The 20,954-nt window shown below is 62.9% G+C and overlaps 1 protein-coding gene across 12 annotated transcripts in view; it reads left to right on the top strand.

Moving 5' to 3' along the window:
* The window catches only part of PMEPA1 (prostate transmembrane protein, androgen induced 1), a 48,099-nt gene that overhangs the window by 10,634 nt on the left and 16,511 nt on the right, over positions 1-20,954 (top strand). Inside the window, exons 1-2 of one of the 12 annotated variants that reach the window (XM_089306967.1) lie at positions 1,898-2,215; positions 2,595-2,747. The exons of 6 other annotated variants lie outside the window; for them this stretch is intronic. Coding sequence is in view for 2 of the 6 variants with exons in the window: in XM_070051386.2 (XP_069907487.1) it covers positions 2,197-2,215 (19 nt within the window). In the remaining 4 variants the exon portion in view is untranslated. Of the gene's footprint in view, positions 1-1,894; positions 2,216-2,594; positions 2,748-7,278; positions 7,395-20,954 lie in introns of those variants that run through there. 5 more of the 12 variants (XM_070051387.2, XM_070051386.2, XM_070051384.2 and 2 more) reach the window with 5 other exon arrangements.

Here is a 20,954-nt window from a genome sequence, read left to right on the forward strand (position 1 = left end):
GCCCCGCTGCCTTTTTTTTAAGAATACCTGGTGGGTGCACTGTGGAACCTTTGGAATGTCCACGCTTGCGTGTAAGGGGATCGCCGGCCCGGTCATGCCTCCAGCAGCGACAGTTACTGGCTGTGTGCGTGTAATTGACAGGTGTTGGTGTTGTTCGGAGCTTCCGCATGTTTTATTAGTTGCTTTGGGCCCTAAATAAAACGGCCATCATCCTCCCACCTGGGGCAGCTGCAGCCGCCGGCCTGCGTGCCCGAGGTGTCATTACGGGTCCTGCTTCCAGCCGTGGGCGCACAGCTAGGCTCGGCCTGTGGGCGCGTGACCGGGCAGTCACGGTGGTTCAGTTGAGCGCGTCTGCCCCGCGGAGCCCACGCTGCTGGACCCCGCGCCTGGGGAGGCCCTGGCTCAGGGATTTCCAGCCCCAGGCCAGGAGCAGAGCGTGGTCCGGCTGGTGAGGAAGTTCGCTGGAGGAGAACGTCGCTGGTGACTCCTGAGTTAGAGCAGAACCCAGCTGGGGACTTTCGAGGGACGTGGAGTGCGTGACGTTCAACCCAGCACTTCTGTTCTTGCCCGTGACAGGCATCACTAATCGATTGCAGTGTCTGTGCTTGCTGGGCTCAGAGCCCGGCCCCCGTGGTACTTGCTCCGGACGCCTGCTCCCTGTCAAGTCTCCCAGTGCTCTTCAGTGATCATCTCTGGGCTGCAGACGAACCTTCCAAGGAGAACCGGAAGTTGTGTGTGCAGAGACTTTGCTGGGCGGGAGAGAGCAGGGCTGCACAGGTGTGGAGGGAGGCTGCTCCCACACAGGGTCCTCAGGACCACCTCCCCATCTGTTCCTTCTGTCACCGTGGCATCCCGCTGGGCTGCTTGCCAAGCCCCCCGGCCGGCAGAGGTCTCCACCCTCGGGGAGGCAGCCAAGTGCAGTGCAGCAGCAGGGATCTCCCAAGGTGCTGGCTGGACCCCCCCTCGTGGCCGGTGCCCCACTTGTCTTTAAACAAAACCAGGGTCACAGCTCCGCCGTGTGTGCGCGACAGCCTCTTCCCCCAGGCGCCGTGAGCTCCACCTGCAGCTCGGGGGGCAGCGGACCGTCTCCCCGGGCTCAGGAGGAACCAGCGGGGGAGGCAGCCAGGATTTAGGGACTGAGCCCAGTGCCCGCGGGTTTCCCTCCTTGATCGCTTTTCTCACCTCTGCGGCGTCGTGGCGTTTTGATCTTCAGCCGTCCCCACTGACAGCAACAGATGCTTGTCCCGTTAATCCTCGTGGCTGTGTCGCTCACGTGTCAGGGGCGGGGCTGAGCCGCTTGGCACCGAGCAGCCAGGGCTTGATCGTGGGCTGCGGGGCTGGGCCCACCTTCCCTGAGCCTCAGAAACACCTGTCACTCGGGTTGAAGGCCGTGGCCGTCCCCCTCCCCGGCCACACACACCCCTCCTGCAGGGGTCATCGGGCAGCGGTGACCCTGACCATGGGGCTGGGGGCAGGACGGGTCCGGGGTTCCTGTGCTGGTCCCGGGGGCAGGGGCTTCGCGGAGACGCAGGGACCGGGCCCTGACCAGTGCAGTTAGGAAGACAGGGGTGTTGTGACGGCTGGCTCACGCCGTCTCCTTCCTCGCTTCATGATTTTCCTCTCTGTAAGGGGGCCTCTTCAGAGCCAGGAAGACGCCGCCCAGCCCCCACGGGAGCTGCAGGTGTGGTCTCCGTTCCCGGGAGCCCGCCTGCCCACCTGCTCTGTGCTGACTGAGGTGTCCTTTCCCGGCAGGCTGGGGGTGACTTCCAGGGACGCTGCAGCAGCTGCCCAGGTCCAGCCAAGAGATCGCCGACTCCCGAGAAAGCCCCGCCCCTCCCTTCCTGCCTGCACCTGCCACCGCCCCTCCCCGCCCCCGTGGACTCTGTCCTAGCGTGGACCGGGTCAGTGGGCTCGTGCTGTGTGTGCCCTGTTCCTCTCCAGTCTCAGGACTTGGGGCCCTGACCGAGTTGGCATTTTCAGCGGGGCAGGTCTGAGAGCCCGGAGCAGCGTCTGAGGCTGGGGCGCCGGGCAGCGCCGCGGGGAGGACGTTCGGTAACTGGAGCGGAGCCTCAGGAATGGGTGCGGATTCCTGGGCGTCTGGCCCAGCGCCCGCAGTGCCGGAGCCCGCGGCAGGTCCCAGCCCAGAGCCGCTGCCTGCCCGCTCACCTGGCCTGCCTCGCTCCACGGGCGAGGAGGATGTGGCTGACCCAGACAGGTATGAATCATGTCTTGGGATGGTTACTCAGAGACGGTGACCGGCCAGCCGGGACCTTGGCACGGGGCCAGGCAGTGAGGGCCGGCATTGTCTGCTTGCGGTGAGTGGGCCTGGCGGCCTGCAGGCCCTGGCCCCTCAACAGTCGCAGGGTCTGCAGGAGAGCCCCCCCCCCCGGTGGGGTGCAAGCTCAGCATCCTGGCTTTGTACCTCGCAGGCCTCAGTTTGTCATCTGTAGAATGGGCGTGCTAACGAGCAGCTCTGTTCTGGGGGTTGTTGTGAGGAAAACACGTTCCTATTCTTGTTGTCTGCCTGCCCGCCGGGTGCACCAGGCCCTGTGCGACATGCAGCCCCTGTGCGAGCTGCTAAACCCATTTTACAGATGGAGAGACCGGGTCTCAGGGCCCACGACGGATCAGTGGCTGAGCTGGATATAAAACCTGTTGAACGCCCCTGGGCCATCACCACCTTGCCCCCGTGAGTCCCAGGACACCTGCAGACCCAGAGCAGACCGTGAGCCGTGAGAAAATTGCAGGTAGCCGTGTAAAGGTTGTGTCTTTGCGCTGATGTGTGTTACAATAAGCACATTACTGATTTTATGAGTGTTATTGTTTAAGGCGAGCCCAAGTAATAAAAGGAATCAATTGGGTATTCATTTCATTCCTTCCGCAGGGCGTTCGGAGGGGGTGAGGGTCAGGGAGGCTGAGCGTGGTGCCGGGCGCCGTGTCAGTCCCTGGGGCCCTTGGGGTCTTCAGGGAGTGATCGCAGCATGGAGGCACTCGGCCCTCTGGTCTTCTAAGGTCACCTGACCTGACCTGGCTGAAGGTCCCGGGAGATTAAGGTCACGGGGTCAAGCTGCTGTGGGGGGTGGGGCGGCGGGCAGGTGTGGGGGTGAGGGACCTGCCATCCTCGAAGGAGCTCCTGGTGGGTGACATCAGCGTCAGTGGCAGGACAACCCTGGGGATGGAGAAGCCAGCCCTGTGCTGGGTGCACCGGGGGGGAGGGGTGCATCCCCCCCCCACTGGGCCTCACGGTCCCCTCCCTGCACTCGGCACCGAGCTGTGTGTCCACAGCCGGCCTTGGCTCTGACGTCCTCGTCTCTGCCTTAACCAAGATCTCTGCGTTCTGTCTTGGACACCGAGAAGCGTTTGCTGTGTAGGGCCGTGAACTTGGCTCGCGCTCCAGGGGCCTGGTTAGCTCTGGGGGGAGGGGAGACTGCAGGGTCGCGGCTGGTGCCTCCCTCCCACTGGGGGACAGCATTGGCGGGAAGTGCATGGGGCAGCCCGGCTTGGGGTTGGCGGCCCTTCCTCCACCAGCACTCGGGACTGGCAGAGTCCAGAGGGGGTCAGGGAGGCCGGGCCCCGGGCGGGGGGCACCACGCTCTCCCCTGCCCCGGCGCGTCCTGGGCCTGCCTCCTCCCTGACTACCAGTCTAGGTATTTTTATTGCCGCGGCGGCTGGAATGTGGGCGCTCCTGGCCTGGGAGTGGGGGGGGGGGCGGGCCGCTGGGTGGGAGCCCTGAGGCCCACAGGATGTGGGTGGCCCGCGGGCATCCTTGCCGCTGCCTGGGCGTTTGTCTGGCTTTTGCTGAGATTCTGTGTTTGACTCTGCCCCGTTCATCCCAGTTCAGTTTTGGCTTTGGTTTTGCCCACTTCCGGGGAGACCCTGACGCAAGCCAGATTGAGGGAGAGCCTGGCAAAGGCTCCTAACTGGGCAGCCCCGCTGTGAGCGCCCTGGGCCATGCAGTCAGCAGCCCCATTGCACAGATGTGGACATCGAGGATCTGGGCAGGGGAGGGGCAGAGCACCTGGCCACTTTGATTGGGGCGTGGGGCCGTGTGCTTGGTCGGGGGGCAGCTGTGGCCCTTTTAGGGTCTGAGCAGCCTGGAGGGTCAGCGGCTGGGATAGGTGGTGGCCTGGGCTCTGCGGGGGAGGGGAGAGAGTGCCAGGAGGCCTAAGACCCGCCAGGCTCCAGACTTGGGGCTCTGCCTTGCCGCTCCTCCCTGGGGACTGGCCAGGAGCAGGTGAGGCCCCAGGCCCAGGAGGGCTCAGCTCCTGCAGGGGCCCTTCCGCAGATGCCGCCGCGCCAGCACCATTGCGCTTTTCCCAGCTGGTGGCCTTGGCCTTGAGGAATTCCTCCCGGGGCCACGGGTGCCCCTGCTCATCCCTCGCTAGCCACAGGCCTCCCAGGGTACTGGGCCTCAGCGACCAGGCGACCAGGAGCTCGGGGGCCTCTGCTCCTCCACCCTGGCTGCCCTGTGCACCTGCCCCTGCACCCTGCCTCCGTTGGGTCCGCCAACGCACCAATCTGACCAGAGGGCCTCGGGCCGAGACGTAAGGAGGGGTGGGCACTGGGCTTGGGAAAGCTGGCTTCAGAGGACACAGCCTTCCCTTCCACCTGCCCTGCGAGTGGGCAGCCCCAGCCTCTAGCCGTGCACCTGCTTAGCATGGTGGAGGCAGCGCCCCACGGAGTAGACGGCCAAGCTCCCGGAGCTGCTCGGCCGACAGTGTCTGAATGGAGCCCCGTGGCCCGTGCCAGTCTGGGGCAGGCTGCCAGCCGGAATCGAAGGCTGGGGCACCGCGCTCCGCCGGGGCTGAGCCGGAGAAACCCCTGCAGGGATAGGCAGCCAAGCCACACTCCCCGGCCTCTGCCCGCTGGGGGATGTGCATGGTGGGAGGGCAGGGGTGCAGGCGGGGACCCCAAAGCCGTGGTGACCAGACCTGCTGGTGCTGCCCGCGAGCTGGAGCTGGCCAAAGAGAGATGTGGAGTCTGTAGTCTGTGTGGCTCTGTCCCGGGCCTGTACCTCAGTGAGCCTCAGTTGCTGTGTCAGTAAAATGGGAACATGAATGGTCATCGTGCGTCCTCAGGGGGCGCCGAGTGGTCGCCTGTGCTCGCTGTTCAGCTCTTCCTGTCAGGACCCAAAGTTCTCAGCCGTCCCTTGGGGACATGGTTTTGGTGGTTACAGCTGAAGCCCTGGTGGGGGGCTGCTGCCGCTGGCACCCAGTGGGTGAAGCTGGGGTGTTGCCGTCCACTTCTCAGAGCAGTGTCCATGCCCAGGTTGAGGTTGGGGACCCCGGCTTAACGTGGGCAGGCCCCCGAGACCCCCTCCGTCAGCCTGATCCCCCCACACAGTCATCCCGGTGCAGCTCCACAGAAACCTGGGCAGGGAGGGGGCGGGAGGAACGTCCAGGTGCCCCCTCCCCTGCTGAATTCCGAGCCAGCAGGGCGTGGGCTGGGGCCCTGGCAGCGGTGGTGGGGTGGTGCTCCGTGGTGGGAGTTGGGCGGGTGGCCCTCGCCCGTGCCTTCCTGCTGTGTGGCGTGCCCGTCGCTCTCCCTCTCTGTCCCCTCTCAGCTCTGGGGTACCTGTGGGTCCAGCCTTGGGTGGGGGGGGCGGTGGCAGCTCAGGAAGATTGCAGGCCACGGCCGCGGGCTGGGTGAAGACAGGAGGTTAGAGCCAGGGGTGCGGGGACAGCCTGATGCCCAGGGCCCGGAGGGCCTGGGAGCTGGTGACTCTGGGGTTCTGGGGAGCCCTGGCAGCGTTTGGAGCCGGGGAGGTGGCAGAGTCCACTTGGCACCATGCAGGATGGGTTGGGGGCAGGGAGAGCCGTGATTGGGGGAGGGAGTTCCTGGTGAGCTCCAGGACATGGCGATGGAGGCTGAGGTCTCGTGGCCTTGTGATCACGGGGAGGGGGAGATGGAGACACAGAGCCTTGGGTGGGTGCACGCAGGGGGTGTCCCGGAGTCTGATGGGGGAACTCCACACCCAGGGTCGGAGCGTGTCCCGGACAGGAACCCAGGGAGCTGAGGCAGCCGCTGCCATGTCGGGAGGAGGGGGCATCGGGAGCCCCTCTGGGTTTCAGAGCTGGGCCGTGAGTCTGGCACCTGCTGCTTTGCTTGCTCCCAGGCGTCCCTGGTCTTTTTTTTTTTAATGTTGAATTTTTTATTTTTAGAAAGATTTTATTTATTTAAAAGGCAGAGTAACAGAGAGAGAGAGAATTCTATCTGCTGATTCACTCCCCAAGTGGCCGCAAAGACCAGGGCTGGGCCGGGCCGCAGAAGCCCAAGTACTTGGGCCTTATTCCTCTGCTTTCCCAGGTGCATTAACAGGAATCTGATCGGAAGTGGAGCAGCCGGGATTCGAACTGGTGCCCATATGGGATGCGGGTGCTGCAGGTGGTAGCTTTACCCGCTATGTCACAGCGCCTGCTGATATCCTTGGTCTTGACCCACTGGGTTCCTTGTGCCTCCTCTAAATGTTTTCTCATTTCCTTTTTTTAAATATTTATTAATTTTTTAGAAAGGCAGAGTTACAGTGAGGCAGAGGCAGAGAGAGAGAGGTCTTCCATCCGTTGGCTCACTCCCCAAATGGCTGCAACGGCTGGAGCTGTGCTGATCCAGAGCTAGGAGCTTCTTTCGGGTCTCCCACATGGGTGCTGGGGCCCAAGGACTTGGGCCATCTTCCAGTTTTCCCAGGCCGTAGCAGAGGGCTGGATTGACAGTGGAGCAGCTGGGTTTTGAACTGGCGCCCACATGGGATGCTGGCACCGTAAGCAACAGCTTTGCCCTCTGTGCCACAGCGCCAGCCCCTCTCATTCCCCTTAAAGTCAGAAGACCCCCCACCATGGCTATATTTGGGGAAGAATTGGCAAAAAAGTTTGATTTGCCTGATGGGGTGCTGGGGAGAGGAAGCTCTCGAGGCCAAGGCTAGGCTCCTGCAGAGAGAGCGTGGTAATTGATTAGTAATGTCTGCTGTGGTTCCAAGCCTCAGGAGTGGTGGTAGGTGTGTGCAGGGGAGTGGAAAGTGCAAGAAATAACAGGGCCCTTCCTCGTCCCGGCTGGGTCACCTTGGCCAGGTCACGTCCCTTCTGGCCTTGTCTGTCAAGCGGCAGAGCTGGGTCAGCGCCTCCTACGCTGTGACTTCCTGTTGCTGGAGGACCTCAGCCCTGGTCAGCGCTGCCCCTGGCCGGGGAGACCATCTGGGAAGAAGGAAATGACTCCAGCAAACCCTCGACAAAAGGGAGCACTGTTCCAAGGCCTGCACTCGGATCCGGAGTCGCCGGAGTCTTCCGGAACCTGTACATCCGCGTCGGGGTGGGGTGGGGGACCGGAGGCTTCGTCCACGGGCAGCAGAGACTGCGGGCTGTTGGTGCTGGAGGAACCCGGTGAGGAGCAGCCTTCCGGAGGTGATCATCGGGGATGAGAGAGTGGAAGCCGGAGCCCAGGCCGGGACCCTCACCCCACTCTGTGTGTGTGTGTGGGGGGGTGGTGTTGAAAGAGCCGATGCCTGCCCCAGAGCGGGCACTTGTAATCCTCACGTCTTTCAGGACGGGGGCCGGGACCCCGTGTCACAGAGGCGGAGACAGGTTCAGAGACCGTGTCGGAGCTGGGTGTGTCTGCCGTTGGCTGTGAGGTTGGAGAGGGAGGTAGCAAGGCGGGCAGACAAGACTCAGGAAGAAGCAGCCGCCTCTGACCTCAGGGCCGGCCTAAGGAAGGGCCGGGTGGCTGTACCCGGACCGAGAGGGTGGCGTAGGTTGGTGGAGTAAATGACCTCTCTCTGGGCACCTGCTGGGCTCACGCCTCGCCCTACAAGCTGACAGTCTCCTGATTAGGAGACCTGGCCCTGTCCGGCCACCCCGGATTGGTGGAAACACTCCCTGGCTTAGAGGGTGCAGGTGTCTCCCCGAGGGAGCCCCAGGGGCACACCCTGTAGCCAGGTTGGAAGTGACTCCGGGTTCCTCCCCTGCCTTGTCGGCTGCTCTGGGTCCCCAGGTAGCCCCTAGCCCAGTGGCTGCTCCCGGGCTTAGAAACAGCGTCGCAGTCAGCTTCGTAGGGGAGGGAATTCCCAGCGCTCCACCGCTGCGCCGGGCCCCTGCCCGCCCCCGCCCGCCGGCCGACCCTGAAGCGGCACAACTTAGCACTTTCATTTAAGTGCATCTGACAAATCGCCTCAGACGGGGAAGGCAATGCCGCATCCTTAAATGGCCACTCTCTGCGTGCTGTAAAGTCCTTTGTTATCGGTGTCTAGACAGCGCGCCAGCGGAATGCTGGGCCTGCCGAGCCGAGAGAGACCCGACGGGGCCAGATTCATCTCCCCGCGTAGTTGAAGCGGGATTTCAGAACCCGCGCTCATGCGCTCATAAGCTGTGCCGGCCTCCCCGGGCCACAACGACCTGTCTTGTTTTTCGCATTTTTTGCCTGTGGGGCTGTGAGCGGGAGGCGACGGCCGGGCGGGTGCCCTGGCATGGGAGTGACTGCGGCCGGCGCTTTGTCCTCTTGATGACCGTCTAGACGTCCTCCCCGGCGGCCGCACCGCCCCAGACCGCTCCTCGCTCCCCGAGCCTCCTGCTGGCCTGTGCCCACCCTGTGCCGTCGTCAGGGAAGCAGAGGGGGGACACAGAGACCCGGCCCTTCTCCGCAACTTGACTTCTTTTTGCATTTTTGGGGTTTGCTTTTGTTCTGGGGGAGTTTTTTGGTTAGCATGCATAGACTAATACAGTAAAACCTCCAGTGGTTGGCTTTTGTTTTAGACAGGCGGAGAGAGAGAGAGAGAGAGGGAACCCCATCCCGTGGTTTGCCCACAACGGCCAGGGCTGGAAGAGGTGGCAAGCTGGGAGCGAGGATCTCATCCAGGTCTCCCACGTGGGTGGCGGGAAGCCAACTGCTGCTGGGCCAGCACCGCGGCCTCCCTGGGCGGGCGTTAGCAGGACGCTGGCGTCGGGAGCCGGAGCTGGGAGCGGAAGCCAGGCGCTCCGACGTGGGCCCAGGGCATCCTAACCAGCAGGCCAGTTGCCCGCCCTGGGGTTGGCTTTTCGAGGATCAAACTGTCAGCGCTGCTCGGTGGCTCCGAGGCTGCAGTTCTGAGGAACAGATACATTAATTGCCATAGCAACTAGGTCATTGTTGCCTGAGTGAAAGGGGAACGGGGTGGGGGGATTGGAGGGTCTCCAAGCCCCCCACCCCGGAGCAGAATGCATTGTCCTGCGGTGACCGCACAAGTGGGCCCAGTGGTGATGGAGGGGAGTCCCACCGCCCCGCCCAGGAGGGACCTGGGAACTTGAGTGACAGCCGAGGTGTATGTACGGGGGATGGGGAGGGCAGAGACCCTGCGAGAGGGCTTCCGGAAGGCGAGCTGGCCTTGCGCTGCCCCCACCCAGCCAGGTCCTCACCACCCTCCCCCCCTTTAAAAAAAAGCAGAAGCGCCCTCAGCCACCGCTGTCTGCAGTCTGCCTTGGGCTCCACTTACGGGGCACACTGGTGGGGGGTGGGCTCCAGACCAGGTAGCTCCTGGGGTTTCCAACCTGCAGCTCAGGGAGCCGGGGGAGTCCCCTTCCCCCAGGGTGGGGGCTGCGCACTGCACCTGCTCAGCTGCCGCTCCGTCGTCCAGGTTCCCGGCGCCGGCTGCACCTTGCACTGCGGAGCCCGGGGACTCAGAAGTGCTGGGGTCTACGCCTTGCTGGTGGGTGTCGTTCTTTGAAACGCAAAGTAGCATATTTTGAGGGGAAGACAAGTTTTGTGTGGTGCAGCCCAGTGGGCTGCCACCCCAGAGCAGGGATGTGCCTTAACAGGGGCCCGTCGGCTAGAAGCCTTGGCTCCCTGGGCTGGCAGATGTGTGTGTCCTGGGGTGATTAAAGGCAGTGTTGTGCTGGCGTGGAGAACCCAGGGACACTGCGATCGTGGGTGGGTGCGCGCGCCCTTGGCCGAGTGTGGGGTCCTGGGGATGTTGTGAGTCCATCCCGTGCCTCCTGGTCGTCTCTTTGTGGGGAGCAGTGGTTCCTCGCGTCCCCCTTCGGGGAGCGCTGGGGCGCGCTCGCAGAGAGCGGAGCCCAAGGCTGTGCCCCGAGGAATGTCTGGTTTCCACGGCTCCGGTCGGGAGGCACGCCTGGACGTTTTTCTTCTTTTCTGGAGAGCTGGAGGAGCAGGAGTTTGCGCCGGTCTTGGTGCGCTGCCTTATTTAGGAGGCGAATTGCCGTTCATTTGTCAGGCAAAACAGATGCAGCGGGAGACAACATCTATTTCCATAATTCCAGACAGACCTGGCGCGCCGCCTGCCTTCGTGGGGCCTGCTCATGCAGAAAGCCCGACTCCCGGCACTGTTCAGCAGAAATATTTATAGCTCGCCCATTGAACTTGCCTTCCCCCAGGAAGCGCTGGTGGCTGCTGGCACTGGGGACACAGACTTGAGACCGAGAGTGGGAGCTGTCGCAGCCGCTCGGTGGGTACAGAGGTGCCTCGCGCCTGCCGGTCTCGCTGTCTTCCCGCTGGGGGGCTGTGAGCTTAAGGCTTGCACTGCTGGACTGTCGGAGGCTGGATTAGGGGGACAGTCCTCTAGGAAAGCAGTAGGTGGCCGTGACGCTCCAGGTAGTCCCAGGATGCTGGACCCCAGTCAGCAGGGACCCCATTTTATGGATGAGAACACTGAGGCTCAGAGAGCGGAGGTGGAGCTGGACTCCCGCTGAGCCCTGTTCATAGGGCCGAGCCCTCAGTCCAGACCGAGGCCTTTGCTAGTGTGGCCCTGGACGAGAGGACATGGTGATGTCGCCTCGCCCGAGGGGGGTGGGCCTGGTGCTCCAGGGAACTGGCTTTGCCTGTTCCTTTCCGCGGTGGCTGTGCCCCTACCGTGTGAGCTGGGGGGGACCCTGGAGAAGGGGCAGGCCTGCACCTGCCGCAGGGAGCCACTGGGAGGCAGGTGGTGAGCTGAGGGGAAGCAGGAGTGGGTGGGACCAGGCCTAGGCTGCTTGCCGGGGGGCTGTCTGGAAAGTACCCTTTGAGACTTGAAGGGTGGGCAGAATCGGCAGCGGCAGAGCTGGGGTGTGGGTGGGGGGTGCTCCCAGCTGGCTGCCTCCCCTGGGGCTCCCCAGGCTCCCAGTGAGAGGCTGAAGTGGGCAGCGGCTCCTGGTCCCCCTGCCAGCTGCCCCCACCGGGGGGTTGGGTGCAGGGGGTGTGGAGACTCTGTCACTGTTCACGCTTGTGTGTGAGCCTACAATTATCCTAAGATGAAAAGGGTTTTTTTTCCCCTCAAACACTAAAAATAGATCTTCCGTATGATCTAGCTATGCTGCTCCCGCGTAACTAAAAAAGCTCAGTAACAAAAACACGAGATAATCCAATTAAAGATGTTTTTTCTTAAGTAAAAGGTCTGGTGGAGTGGGGGGCTCCTTTCTCCTTGCTGGGACCCCTGCAAAGGGGCCACGAGCCACCCCCAGGAAGGGAAGACCCCGAGGGCTGGCTGGGGGAGGGGGGAGCTCCTGGAGGCCAGGCTGCAGGTGGGGTTTCTGGTTCCCTCCTCTGCCCCGGAGAAGACAGGGACCGGACTGGGATGCCTGCCTCACATCCCTGCTGGCACTCAGAGCAGACATCACCAATCCATCACAGCACGCTCTGCTGCTGGCCCAGACACAGCCCTAGATCCCTTCTCAGCACGCAGCTCTCGGCAGCACTCCTGGTGTGTGAGACAGACGTGCTGGGGTGGCATCCAAGTGGGAGGACGGAGCTCCCAGGCCCGGGAGAACGGCCCGAGCGCAGCTCTGCTCCGGAGCCTGGAGTCTCCTGTGTGCTGGGGCGCAGGCCCTCGGTGGGAAAGGCGGAAGCTGCACACCGTGGCGTTTCCTGCGCTGCCCTTGGCCTGCTTTTCTCTCTCCTGCACTTCTTCTTGCTCACTGATTTTTTTCCGACGTGTGTCTGCGGGCCTGGCCCTGGCATTGCCAAGTTCACCGTCTCAGGCGTCTTTTTGGGGCAGGGCTGCTGTTACGACTCCTTACGCCGGGAGCCGGTCCCTCGCTTGCTTGCTGTCTGCGTGTGGTGCGCCGTCAGGATCGATGTTCACCGAGCAGCTTCCACGTCTCCAGGCACCGCGCTCTGGGCACTAACTGGTCTCGTGGACCTGGTGCTGTGGACCCTGGGCTGGGTCACTCTTTTCTCTGGGGGGCTTGTTTGCCCATTGCGTGACTCAGCCATGTCCCCTCTAACCACTGGATGCCAGCACCCCCCCCAACTGTTGCCAGGTGTCGGGTGCCAGGTGAAATCCCCCCAGTGAGAAGCAGCCGTAGCCGGGCCAGACTGGTTGACGCTCTTGCCTCCGTCTCTTCTCTGTCACACATGGGGTGTCGGGGAATCTGGGAGCCGTGAGTGATCTGGTGTGCTTCTTCCTCTCAGCACAGCCTGGCGGGGCTGTCGCAGCTGTGGCTGTCCCCACGGTGTGTCTAATGGGCCCCCAGCACAGCCTGGCGGGGCTGTCCCAGCTGTAGCTGTCCCCACGGTGTCTGATGGGCCCCCAGCACAGCCTGGTGGGGCTGTCGCGTCTGTAGCTGTCCCCACGGTGTCTAATGGGCCCCCAGCACAGCCTGGCGGGGCTGTCATGGCTGTAGCTGTCCCCACGGTGTCTGATGGGCCCCCAGCACAGCCTGGTGGGGCCGTTGCGGCAGTAGCTGTCCCCACGGTGTCTGATGGGCCCCCAGCACAGCCTGGTGGGGCTGTCGCGTCTGTAGCTGTCCCCACGGTGTCTGATGGGCCCCCAGCACAGCCTGGCGGGGCTGTCGCGGCTGTAGCTCCCCACGGTGTCTGATGGGCCCCAGCCGTAATTTCCATCCCGGTTCCCTGGGGCTTGCAGCGTGAGCCAGGCTCCTGCCTCCTGTTCACCGCACCTTGCAGATGAGCGAGCTCACGGCCAGCTCAGCCTGGCTCAGCCTGACCAGGGCTCCCTGTGCCCAGGAGACTGGAAGGCAGAGGCTCCCGCTCTCCCCAGCTTTGCTCTGTGACGTGGACTTCCTCCCCCTCTCCTGTCCGTCCCTTCTGCCCTAGACCCAGCCCCTGGTTCTTCCCAGGTCTGTCCTTGGGTCTTCCGCAGTCCCCGTGCCTCCGTGATCTGAGCCACTCAATATGCCTGGGGGGCCGCCCCTTTCCACCGTAACCAGTTTCAAGATCAGGCTCCGGCACTTGCTTCCACAGCTGGGCTTCAACAAAGGGTTTATTTGGTGTTTGGATTAATGCCTCTGCCCCCCCCTCCCCCGCCCTTCTAAGGAGCGAAAGCCTGGGAGAGGCGCAGCCCACAGCAGTGCTGGTGTAAGGTGACACCTGGGGACTCGCCCTGTGTGTGATTTTATCTGAAAGACAGAGAGGCAGGAAAACAGACGGAGAGATCTATCCACTGGTTCACTCCCCAGATGTCTACAGGAGCCGGGGCTGGGGCAGGCTCTGCTGTGGGGGGCAGGGACTTGGGCCATCACCTGCCGCCTCCCAGGGTGCACATGAGGAGGAAGCCGGGTCAGAAGCAGAGGAGCCGGGACCCATGCCGGGCACCCGAGTGGTGGCTTCGCCCCACGCCCATCCTCCGGGAAGTCTCTGCAGCTTTTCGGGGCTCTGAGCCCAGGCCCCGGGTGTCTGCTTGTCCTGGAGTGGGACAGAGGCTCCCCCCTCAGGGTGCGTGCGTCTGCTGTTCACGCCCTCTGCCCAGCCTTCCTCTTCTTAGCCTAGCGCCACCTGCAGCGAGAGGTGGTCCCCGGCCACGCAGTCTGGGGCGGTCTCTCTCCCAGGGGCTCAGTGCACTGGACCCCTTCCAGCTGGGTCCAGGTGTCCTGAGGCGGCGGGGGACCCTGCGCCCCCAGCGCACTGCCTGGCTCGGAGCAGCCCGCACGTCCTGATGGCAGGCCGGAAGTGGCCGCTGGCAGAGGAGTTTGTAGTGGTGCTTGACCTTGGGAACCCCGAGCCTTCACCTGGGGGCTGTGGCCCTGGTTTGATGCGTTGTGTGGGGACCCCCCCCCCTGCGTACAGTGCTACTTGACCTTGGCCACGCCTCTGCACTCGATGCTCTGGGCTGGGCTGCTTGCCAGTTGCTGGATACGGCAGGCTGTGCCTCCTGCCCTGGCTCTTGTCCACTGGCAGGAAGAGGTTGGTGGTTCTTTGCTCGGGCTGTGGGGACCACAGCAGGAGCCGAGGCTTCCACAGCCCGGAAAGGCTTCCGTCCCCGGTTCTCAGTGTTAAATACGTGTCAATAATGCTTGTCTTAGGGCTGGCGCTGTGGCCTAGTGGGTAAAGCCGCCGCCTGCAGTCCCCCATCCCATATGGCCGCTAGCTCAAGTGTCTGCTCCACTTCGACCAGCTCTCTGCTGTGGCCTGGGAGAGCAGTAGAAGATGCCCTACTCCCTGGGCCCTGCATCCGAGCGGGAGACCTGGAAGAAGCTCCTGGCTCCTGGCTTCCAGTCAGCCCAGTTCTGGCCGTTGTGGCCATCTGAGGAGTGAACCAGCGGATGGAAGACCTCTCTCTCTCTCTCTCTCTCTCTCTCTCCCTCTGCCCCTCTGTAACTCTGCCTTTAAGAAAGAGAAACAATATAAATGTTTAGAATTTCTTCTTTAAACCTGGGAGGCAGACCTGGAAGTTGAAGGGTGACAGCCATGAGATGGCCTCATGTGGTTGGCTGCGGCACCAGATGGCAGGTGCCATGAGCAGGAGCTGGGGGGGCCTGGAGATGGGAAGTGGCTTCTGAGTTGGCCCCTGCCCTCCCCGGGGCCAGGGGAGGTGCCCAGGTCCGGTCCCAAGGGTCGCTAAAGGCTGCTGGTGTGGGCTGATACTTTGTGGTCCAGGTGAGGCTGAGGGACCCGGCCTCCCAGGGTGTGCCAGACTCCCAGAGTGTGCCGTTTCTTTCTTCTTCTTTTTTTTTTTTTTAATTTTTTTATTTATTTGACAGGTAGGGTTAGACAGTGAGATAGAGAGACAGAGAGAAAGGTCTTCCTTCTGTTGGTTTACTCCCAAAATGGCCGCCACAGCTGGCACGCTGCGCTGATCCGAAGCCAGGAGCCAGGTGCTTCCTCCTGGTCTCCCATGGGGTGCAGGGGCCCAAGCACTTGGGCCATCCTCCACTGCACTCCCTGGCCACAGCAGAGAGCTGGACTGGAAGAGGAGCAACCAGGACTAGAACTGGCACCCATATGGGATGCCGGTGCCGCAGGCGGAGGATTAACCAAGTGTGCCACGACACCGGGCCCCCCGTTTCTTTCTAACAACTTTTCCTTTGAGGTAGTTGCCCTCAGTGTGCGCTTGTGAGAAATGACAGAGCGCGATCCGAACACCTGCTCCGGCTTCCCCTGAGGTGACGACGTCTTACGTGAGCCCAGTGCCACAGCCGGGTCCATCCCTGGGGCCCTGGGGCCCGTCCCCCGACCTGGCACCCTGTGGGTGTGTGCGGGGGTTAGCTCAGGGCCCACACATGCGGGGGTTAGCTCAGGGCCCCCATGTGTGCGGGGATCAGCTCAGGGCCCACGTGTGCGGGGGTCAGCTCAGGGCCCACGTGTGTGCAGGGGTTAGCTCAGGGCCCACGTGTGCAGGGATTAGCTCACGGCCCGCGTGTGCGGGGGTTAGCTCAGGGCCCACGTGTGCGGGGGTTAGCTCAGGGCCCACGTGTGTGCAGGGGTTAGCTCAGGGCCCACGTGTGCGGGGGTCAGCTCAGGGCCCACGTGTGTGCAGGGGTTAGCTCAGGGCCCACGTGTGCAGGGATTAGCTCACGGCCCGCGTGTGCGGGGGTTAGCTCAGGGCCCACGTGTGCGGGGGTTAGCTCAGGGCCCACGTGTGTGCAGGGGTTAGCTCAGGGCCCACGTGTGCGGGGGTCAGCTCAGGGCCCACGTGTGTGCAGGGGTTAGCTCAAGGCCCACGTGTGCAGGGATTAGCTCACGGCCCGCGTGTGCGGGGGGTAGCTCAGGGCCCACGTGCTCGGGGGTTAGCTCAGGGCCCATGTGTGTGCAGGGGTTAGCTCAGGGCCCACACATGCGGGGGTTAGCTCAGGGCCCCCATGTGTGCGGGGATCAGCTCAGGGCCCACGTGTGTGGGGGTTAGCTCAGGGCCCACGTGTGTGCGGGGGTTAGCTCAGGGCCCACGTGTGCGGGGGTTAGCTCAGGGCCCACGTGTGTGCAGGGGTTAGCTCAGGGACCACGCGTGCGGGGGTTAGCTCAGGGCCCACGTGTGTGCAGGGGTTAGCTCAGGGCCCACGTGTGCGGGGGTTAGCTCAGGGCCCACGTGTGTGCAGGGGTTAGCTCAGGGCCCACGTGTGCAGGGGTTAGCTCAGGGCCCACGTGTGCAGGGGTTAGCTCAGGGACCACGCGTGCGGGGGTTAGCTCAGGGCCCACGTGTGTGCGGGGGTCAGCTCAGGGCCCACGTGTGCGGGGGTTAGCTCAGGGCCCACGTGTGTGCAGGGGTTAGCTCAGGGCCCATGTGTGTGCAGGGGTTAGCTCAGGGCCCACGTGTGTGCAGGGGTTAGCTCAGGGCCCACGTGTGTGCGGGGGTTAGCTCAGGGCCCGCGTGTGTGCAGGGGTTAGCTCAGGGCCCGCGCGTGCGGGGGTTAGCTCAGGGCCCACGTTTTGTCATTTCAGGAGTGACGCGTCAGTGGAGCCGCATTGTCTTTATTTGTTTTTTTAAGATGTATTTATTTGAAAGGCAGAGTTAGAGAGGAGAGAGAGAGAGAGAGAGTGAGCAGGCAGGTGACAGAGAGAGGTCTTCCGTCCACTGGTTCACCCCCCAAATGCTGCAAGCAAGTGGAAGTCAGGAGCCAGGAGCTTCCCCCAGGTCTCTGACGTGGTGCAGGGCCCCAAGCACTTGGGCCGTCTTCCCGTTTTCCCAGACACATTAGCAAAGAGCCAGATAGGAAGTGGAGCAGCCGGGACTCGAACTGGCGCCCATGTGGGATGCAGGCGGCGGCTTTACCTGCACCACAGCGCAGCCCTCTCATGTTCACAGTGAAATGGGACCAACGGTAATCAGGCAAGCATGTGAATCCGGAAGTCTCTCCCAGGAGCTCACGTGGCTTGGCTGGTCTTCAGTGGGGCAGGGCCTCACCCCCTCCACAGACAAGCAGGCAGAGGCACAGAGCTGATCCCACCACCAAACTGTGACAGCTGGGACAGTCCGAGCCCCTGACCCTCTGCTGCTCCGTGTGTTCCTGTGGCCCTGATGGTTCACCGGCAGGTGGCAAAGGAGAATGCATTCGGGATGAGGGACCTAGGAGAAACCAAACTGTGTGTGCAAAGGCCCTGGGGTGGGAAGAGAGAAGCAGCATAGCTAAAGCGCAGTGAACAAGACAGGAGATGGGCGGTGGGACAGTGAGGTCAGCTGGGCCTCTTGCGGCTTTAATCTGAGCGTGACGAGGAGGCACTGATTCGATGGGTGAGGTTTTTTATCTGCTCTGCTGGGTGGGTGCAGAATACTGGGGGGGGGGGCCTGCAGTGGCAGAGCAGGGAGGCTAGAGTGACATGCAGGACCGCTTGTTCTTTTTTTTTCTTTTTTTTTTTTTTTTAAGATTTATTTATTTGAAAGTCAGAATTACAGAGAGGGTAGAGAGAGAGAAAAGTCGTCCATTCGATGGTTCACTCCCCAGTTGGCCGCAACAGCCGGAACTGCACCGATCTGAAGCCAGGAGCCAGGAGCTTCTTCCAGGTCTGCCACGTGGGTGCAGGGGCCCAAGGACTTGGGCCATCCTCTACTGCTTTCCCAGGCCATAGCAGAGAGCTGGATCGGAAGTGGAGCAGCCGGGACTTGAACCGGCGCCCATATGGGATGCCGGTGCTTCAGGCCAGGGCGTTAACCCGCTGTGCCACAGCGCCGGCCCTGAGACCACTTGTTCTTGAGGGGTCTCTCCCGGGCTCCCCGAGTTTGGGCCGTGGCGCAGGGGGCAGCAGTAGAGGGTGCAGTCAGGCGGGTCCGCCTCTGAGCAGCTGTCCCCTGGCTCTGCCTTCCAGGGCAGGAGAGGCAACGCCCCTGAGCTCTGTCCTGTGATGGATTTTTCTGCTTTCTCCATTTTTCTCGCATTTTCTCTTTCTGCCGATTCTCCCGTAAATTGAATTTACCTGCTTAGTATCCGTCACTCCAGATCATTAGCCAGTGTCCGGCTGATGTCCTTGTTACATCCATCAGGGCCGCCTGCTGTGTGATCTAACGGTGGTCACCACTTAGGGTGCGCTTGCTGTATACCAGCTGCTGTTTGGGGAGTGGGACCTTCCTGCCTGCTCAGTCAGGCCTTCCGCAGCCCCACGGGGGTCAAACCGAGGCAGACCTGTGCCACGCAGTGAGGACTCCAAGGCAGAATTCGAATCCAGAGCCGGACCGGCGTCCCACACTCCGCTCTGTCCCCGTCGCTGTCCTTGGGGGCAGGTGACACCCAGGCCTAGGGCAGCTTCACCCTTGGAGTGCAGGCAGAGAGAGGCCGCGGTGCCTGCGTCTGGAAGCGTCTCTCTCTGGGATCTGCGTTCCTTGTTGCCTGAAAGAGGAAATGGAGGAGGCCATACAGACAGAGCTGCTGCCATGGGCTCGGCAGGTGCACACCCGGGACAGGCCCCTGTGCGAGACGGGCACCCCGCCTCCCCGTGAAGGAGGACACTCAGAGGATGCAGAGTGGGCAGGTGGTCCTCCCCGCTTCCCCTACCCCTCGGTGCCAGGTCGCCCTCCCTGCCAGACTCCTCCCGGGCCCAGCCGTCCATCAGTGGCCTCGTCGGTGGGACCAGCCTGTGCGCTGGAACCTTCCTCCAGAACGCGGTCAGATAAACGTGCAGCAAGGAGGCTGTGTGGCCTGGGGTCCCCTCGGCACTCAAGTCCCGCAGAGCTGGGTGAGCCCGGCTGCAGGTGGCGCGGGGGAGGGGCCCCGAGGTGACAGAAGTAACTTCTGCTTTGTGAAGCTGGGACGTGCACGGCCTCGGGGGTTGCTGCTGGCTGGGGGTCCGGGCTGTGCTTGCGGGGGCTTTGTGTGACGAGGGGGAGCCGTGGTGGTGACAGCAGCTCCCGCGTCCCTGGTCACGAGAGCCTGGCCCTGCCCTCTCGGGCGTATCTTTGTGCCTCTCTGCGTGTCCGATTCCCTGCCCCTAACACAGGGCGATCAGCAGGCCGGGACTGTTCCTGGGCGCTGCTGGCAAAGTTACATGAGACGCCAGAAACCCCCTCGGACGGGCGCAGGACTCGCGAGGGCCCCTGCACCTGTCACACGTGTCCTGTTGGAGACAGCTGTGGGAGAGGCCAGGTGATTGATCAGATGTCCACACTGGTCTCCAGAAATAAGTCCAGGTTGCTGGGGGCTCAGGTTCGAATCCCTCTGTTCCCCGGGAGACAGCGCACAGTCCCAACAGGAAGGGCCGTGGCCGCTCCGGGAATCCCAGCTCCCGGGGCCTGGCCTTGGTCGCCCGACACCTCCAGCAGGTGCAGGGCCTGGCGTGAAGCAGGTGCCCGCTGAACAGGTGTTGCTCAGACAGGTGCATCGGACTGCAGAGTCCCTCGCGACAGATTCAGCCGTGGAAAATAAACTTAGACTCCCTGCCGCCCACCCGGGCATCCACGCGTGGAGCTGGAAGGCACCTGGGCTGCTGTGGGTCCATCTCCCAGTGCAGGGCTCCTGCATCCACTGCCCACAGCCAGGTCCCCCCCCCCCCGTCAGCCTCGTCCGTCTGCACGAGGGGTATTGTTCACTTGCGCTGCGGTAATGAAATACACGGACTCCACGGCCCCAAGAATGAACACTTGGGCGTTTGAGGTCAAGTTTGAGATCAAGATGCCTGCGGTTGTGTGCTCTGGTGAGGGTTTGCCTGGGTGACCGCCTCCGGGTGACCGCCTCCGGTCTGCACCCTCCCGGGGTCTCTCCTCGGAGCACATGTGTGCATCGCTTCTGTGAAGGACACGAATGGTCTTGGATTAAATACACAAACAATAGACAGACACCCAGAAAGTCTTAAAGGAGCCCCCCCCTTTCCGAGGTGGCCGTCCAGGGCAGTGTGGTGCAGGTTCCCTGTCGGGTTGGCTGTGAGATTGGGCCCACGGTCCACACCGCCCAGTTCACTCTTTCTGCCCAGCCGTGATTGCCAGCACCTGTGCCCCGTCAGCGTGGTGGCCCGGGGCTTCTCAGCCAGGGGACACTGGGCAGTGGCGGGGCCTTTGTGGCTGTCACAGTGGAGAGGATGTGGAGCTCCTAGCGTCCGGTGGGAGGAACCCGAGGACGTCACCGTGCGTCCTGCTCTGCCCAGGGCGGCCCCCGACACACGCCCTCCAGCTCCGAGCGCCCTCCGTGCTGAGACTGGCCGGGCCCGCCACGGTCGGAGGTACTTGTGTCCCACGCTGTGCTGGGCCAGCGTTCGCTGGGTGGCAGTAGATGCCCTCTGAGAAGGCGGTGGCACCTTCACCGCAGACAGACGCATTCCCGCTGTGTCCCCACCCTCAGTCCACAAGACGTGGCCCTCAGCGGGGGCAGCCCTCTCCCCACCCTCAGTCCACAAGACGTGGCCCTCCGACGTGGCCCTCGGCGGGGCCAGCCCCCCGCCGTGAGTTCCCTCCATTTGCCAATACCTCTGGAGCGGTGATTGATACTTTGCTGACAGCGGGTGTTTAAAGATGTTCAATGTTGGTGATAATAGGGGAAAAAATCTCATTAGTCTTTTCCATTTGGATAATAGCTAGGAAGATAAAAGGCGCGGCTTTGTCTTTTCTTGTAGAAGGAACGTTTAAGCATGAGGTTCCAGAATGATCGCAGGGCCCTGGGCTCTCACTCCACCTCCTGTCCCCCACAAGCAGGGTCCGGCTCGGGGCTGCAGGTGCAGCTTCCGCCCCGGCTGCCTCCTGCAACACGACCTCTGAGCGCCCGACGCGGCGCCCCAGCAGTGCAGGCTCCCGAGCTGCTGTCACCAGGGTATCGGAAGTCAGCTCACCCCCAGCCCTTTGCCAACCAACACAGGCACAGTTAAAGGGGACGCTCACACAGCTGTGGGGCTAAGCTGTCTTTGGAATCCTT

The sequence above is a fragment of the Oryctolagus cuniculus genome, chromosome 11 (genome assembly GCF_051225735.1).
Source record: "Oryctolagus cuniculus isolate XC-2025 breed Fujian yellow rabbit chromosome 11, ASM5122573v1, whole genome shotgun sequence".
Taxonomy (NCBI): Eukaryota; Metazoa; Chordata; class Mammalia; order Lagomorpha; family Leporidae; genus Oryctolagus; species Oryctolagus cuniculus.